At 41.0% G+C, this 5,145-nt stretch overlaps 1 protein-coding gene across 1 annotated transcript; it reads left to right on the forward strand.

Moving 5' to 3' along the window:
• Positions 1–915: 915 nt before the first annotated feature.
• Positions 916–4,847, forward strand: INS (insulin). The gene is made up of 2 exons (XM_070735662.1): positions 916–1,102; positions 4,720–4,847. The coding sequence occupies exons 1-2, from the start codon at positions 916–918 to the stop codon at positions 4,845–4,847; spliced, it is 315 nt and encodes a 104-aa protein (XP_070591763.1).
• Positions 4,848–5,145: the final 298 nt, after the last annotated feature.

Consider the following 5,145-nt stretch of genomic DNA (forward strand, 5'->3'; position numbering starts at 1 on the left):
GGTAGATAAGGTTGAGAGTGTGTAACTGGTCCAAGGTCACCTAGACATCTTCCATGCCTAAGGCAGAGCAAAAACTCTCCTGTCTATATAGATTCTCAATCATCCAGGTCATGTTTGTCCCAAAGATGCTTTTTAAAATTCTGCTGGACTTTTTAATTTTTTCCCCTCTCCTTGAAAATGTTTCACTTCTCAGCTAAGAAACCTTTTCAGTTCTGAAGAACTGAACTGATGGTGGAGTGAATTGTTTTCAAGAAAAATAAACATGCAATTTAAGGAACTGTCTAGGCCAGCTCCTTATCCACTAGAAAAATTTATCTCACCCATACTTTTATCTTTATAAAATCAGATAGTTTGAAGGGGCTACATCCTGCTCAGTTCATGAGTGAGGACTACCCAATCAATCAATTAATTAATTACTTCCACTGTCAAATATCTCTTATCTTGGAATTAGCCCAAGATTCCTGGCTGTTTTTCCATATCTTAATGTAAGTTTGTAAAATATTTCAGGTATTTCACAATCATGTAATTGAATTTAAAGTACAAAATAAATGCCATAGAAAATAGCATTTTGCTACTAAAGCTTGGCCACATCATATAGGGAGAGCATAGTAAATTACTCTTCGGTAAAGAAAATCCACCATCATTCAAGCAACATGCAAGAGGGCAAGTATATTGGGCCATGAATGGGAAGGAAAGTGGGGGGAGGGGAAGGGAAATAAATTATTATTTTCCCAGTTCCTAAGATGTTTTACTTATGTACCTGTCCTACCCTATATAACAGGAAGTTGCTGGGCAGAAACAGCTACAGCAGGGTAAAATATGGAATGATGGTAATCTAGTACCTGTTAACCTTCCTTTTTCTAAACCTATTTTTTTTGTTGAATTCTTCCTTCTCAAAGTTTCATCTGTATCACCATGGCTCTTTGGATCTGTTCCCTACCTCTCCTCCTGCTGCTGGCTGTTTCAGATCCTACAGTTAGCCAAGCTGCTCCCAATCAGCGTCTGTGCGGCTCTCATCTGGTGGAAGCCCTTTTCCTTGTATGTGGAGAGCGGGGCTTCTACTATGCCCCCAGGACACGAAGGAACATGGAACAACCACTAGGTAACTTTTGTTCCTCCTAATTTTCCTAAAATGGCCTGTCTGTAACATAACCCGGTAAATTGGTGCAGCAGGTAGAGTGCTGTACTGCATGCCACTGAAGCTGACTGTAGATCTGAAGGTCAGCGGTTCAAATCTCATCACCGGCTCAAGGTTGACTCAGCCTTCCATCCTTCCGAGGTGGGTAAAATGAGGACCCGGATTGTGGGGGCAATAGCCTAGCTCTGTTAAAAAAGTGCTATTGCTAACATGTTGTAAGCCGCCCTGAGTCTAAGGAGAAGGGCGGCATAAAAATAGAATAAATAAATAAATAAATAAATCTGGTAGGAAGACACTTAAATTAGGAAGAAAAATTGATAATGAAATGGTGTTTATATATCAGGGAGTTTTTGGGGAAACATGATTTGCCACAACCAGTCAATTGGACTGCCATTTGTTGGAAATGGTGTAGGGACTCCTGCTTAAATTGTGGGTGGGGGTGGGGTTGGACTAGATGACCTACAAGGTCCCTTCCAACTCTGTTACTCTGATTTAAGCCCTACATGGCATTGGACCAGAGTACCTCTGGAACTGCCTACTACCGCACGAATCCCAGTGATTGATAAGGTCCCACAGAGTTGGCCTTCTCCGGGTCCCGTCAACTAAACAATGTCATTTGGCATGCCCCAGGGGAAGAGCCTTTTCTGTGGTGGCCCCAGGCCTCTGGAACCAACTCCCCCCGGAGATTAGAACTGCCCCCAACCTCCCTGTCTTTCATAAACTACTCAAGACTCACTTATACCGCCAGGCATGGGGGAGTTGAGACACCTTTCCCCCAGTCTTTTTTTAATACTTTGTTTTATGTTTGGTATGAATGCGCTGTTTGGTTTTTTAAATAATGATAGATTTGTTCCACTGCTATATTGTTTTTATTACTGTTGTGAGCCGCCCCAAGTCTTCAGAGAAGGGCGGCATATAAATCTAATAAATAAATGAATGAATGAATGAATGAATAAATAAATAAATAAATAAATAAATAAATAAATAAATAAATAAATAAATAAATAAATAAAGCCTTAGGAACAATTTAATGAAATATTGACTCATAGGGTGGCTGTTAGCAGTCATCTGGTTCATAATGATTGCCTATTTTAATTGGGTTATTTTAATGTCTTTTTTTTCTTGTGATCCTTTCTAAATCTTGGTGCAAGCTATAAAATATAGTATATAGATAAATACACATCCTGAATCTGAAGAATATTGGCAAGCACAGTTCATAAACAATTTAAATCGCCCAGCAAAATTATTCAGGAGAGGAGGTCCTGAAAGTAATTAGTTCTTCAATGAGTAAACAACAACAATAACAACAATAGCATTTGGCTCCATCCTTTTTCTCAGCCTTTCCCCTTCCAGATGTCTTGGGATACAACTCCCATAGGCATTGGACACTGCAGACCAATGCATTTAAATGGGTCTGAAGTTAGGAAATGCTGTTTCCTGTTTTACCCTGATTGGTTCTTGATTATTCTATTGTTAAATGGAGAATGGAATAGACTGACATCCAAGATGCATACAAGTCCTAAGTAGGGTTTTCCCTTTGTCAGTGAGGCAGCCTCCATGTTCATGGTCAATTTAAATCAATGCCAACTTGACAGCAATACTCCTTGTTATTTTTGGTAGCCTGGAAATAATATAGTGCTACTATGGCAATCATAATGTAATTTAACTCTTTTCCTAGAAGTCAGTAGACAGACCAAGAAGCATCTCTGAATCAAAAGTTCCACAAGGAGTTTGCCAAGTGCTGCCAAAACTGCTGGGAAAAATATATGCATCATATTTCTCATTTCAAATACATAGAGAAGAATTCTAATTCCTTCTTTTCCACTTGGGTTTTGTTATGCAAACCATCTTGACTCACTTGTAGGCAAGGTTTGCACAGCCATGCTACATTTTGTTAAAGGAAAACAGACTGGCATGTAATATGTAGGATGAGAAAACACCTCAATCATTGAAGACCCATATGCAGAAGCATCCCGGGTGGGTGGGCGGAGGATCCCATGAACTGGTGGCAAAATATTTTACAACCCATCACGGAACCAGACCATCATACTATATTTTTATTTGTTGGGAGGTAGCAAGCTGGGATAATGATGAATCTGGGAGTTTTATGGGTGAGATCATCCAAGGGCATGGGTGGCTGTGGGTTTTGCCTCCCAAGGACAATTCCATCCATCCATCCATCACCCTGGGGGGGGGGGAATTACTGACCACCTAAGAGAGGGTCCGCAACTTGGGCGTCCTCCTCGATCCATAGCTCACATTAGAGAAACATCTTTCAGCTGTGGCGAGGGGGCGTTTGCCCAGGTTCGTCTGGTGCACCAGTTGTGGCCCTATTTGGACTGGGAGTCACTGCTCACAGTCACTCATGCCCTCATCACCTCGAGGCTCGACTACTGTAATGCTCTCTACATGGGGCTACCTTTGAAAAGTGTTCGGAAACTTCAGGTCGTGCAGAATGCAGCTGTGAGAGCAATCATGGGCTTTCCCAAATATGTCCATGTTACACCAACACTCCGCAGTCTGCATTGGTTGCCCATCAGTTTCCAGTCACAATTCAAAGTGTTGGTTATGACCTATAAAGCTCTTCATGGCACCGGACCACACTATCTCAGGGACCGCCTTTTGCTGCACGAATCCCAGTGACCAGTTAGGTCCCACAGAGTGGGTATTCTCTGGGTCCTGTCAACTAAACAATTTCGCTTGGCAGGACCCAGAGGAAGAGCCTTCTCTGTGGCGGCCCCGGCCCTCTGGAACCAACTCCCCCCAGAGATTAGAATTGCCCCCACTCTCCTTGCCTTTTGTAAGCTTCTTAAAACCCACCTCTGACGCCAGGCATGGGGTAACTGAGATACTCTTTCCCCCTAGGCCTTTACAATTTTATGCATGGTATGTCTGTATGTATGTTTGGTTTTACAATAAGGGTTTTTAACTGTTTTAATATTGGATTATCATATGCTGTTTTACTACTGTTGTTAGCCGCCCCGAGTCTACGGAGAGGGGCGGCATAAATAATCCAATCCAATCAAATCAAATCAAATTTATCAGTGACAGTGATGAGTATGAGAGTTTTATCAACATGAAGCCCCTCTTCTTTCAGAGGAAAATACAGCCCCATGCAACTCTGGAGATGCAGTCAGTTTCTCGATCTGCTAAATAATAACCTTTCCACCTTGTTAGTATTTAGCTTTGCTTTAACGTTGCTAACTTAACCTCAGTTGAAAGTGTGCAATGTGCAACCAGGGTGTAAAACATCTAGCTCCTTTTCAGTGAACTGACTCAAAAGTACAATAATCTAGTGCCAGGGCAATCTGATAGCCAAAGCAAGGATAAGGCAGGTACTGTATATTAAAAATAAATAGGGAAATCCCTGTAACAGTAACTTTTTTCCATTGGGAAGAAGGATGAAATTGTCAATTGTACTCAACCTAAACTCAGCACCAAAAGCAGCTGTGGGTGGGAAAGGCAGAGGCATTGTAGCATCTTTGGGGATGCCAAACTGAAACAGAAAGTCTGGATGAATATACATTCTGTTGAACACACTTCGAACATCCATCTAACGTTGGTCTTCTCTTATTTGGTAGCGAATGGTCTTTTATCGAATGAGGTGGAAGTACCACTCCAAGAAACTCATAAAATGAAGAGAGGAATTGTGGAGCAATGCTGTGAAAATATCTGCTCTCTCAATGAACTAGAGAGCTATTGTAACTAGAAGAAAAGAAACTGGTCCGTACAGGAATGGAGGGGGGAAAAAGCACTTTTGCTACTGCACCTTTTATGTCATTAAATAAAAAAACAGCCCCCATGATATTTAAACAATTTTTGTCGTGTTTTCTTTGCCTTGCATGCTCTCTTTACATCTGATTTTTTATTTATTTATTTATTATAATTATTATTATTGATTAGATTTATATATTTCTTTCATTGTGGATTTTAAAATTCAGCACAATGCAGTGATTGTCCAACTAAGAGGCTGCTTGTTGATCTCCAACATAGGTACAGAGTGCACT

Source organism: Erythrolamprus reginae, chromosome 1 (genome assembly GCF_031021105.1).
Source record: "Erythrolamprus reginae isolate rEryReg1 chromosome 1, rEryReg1.hap1, whole genome shotgun sequence".
In the NCBI taxonomy this organism is placed as follows: domain Eukaryota; kingdom Metazoa; phylum Chordata; class Lepidosauria; order Squamata; family Dipsadidae; genus Erythrolamprus; species Erythrolamprus reginae.

Bases quoted from the DNA above. Each gene is read 5' to 3' on its own strand.
- INS (XM_070735662.1), top strand. From the start codon at position 916: ATGGCTCTTTGGATCTGTTCCCTACCTCTCCTCCTGCTGCTGGCTGTT. The intron at 1,103-4,719 runs GTAACTTTTGTT...CTTATTTGGTAG, and splicing joins GAACATGGAACAACCACTAG to CGAATGGTCTTTTATCGAAT.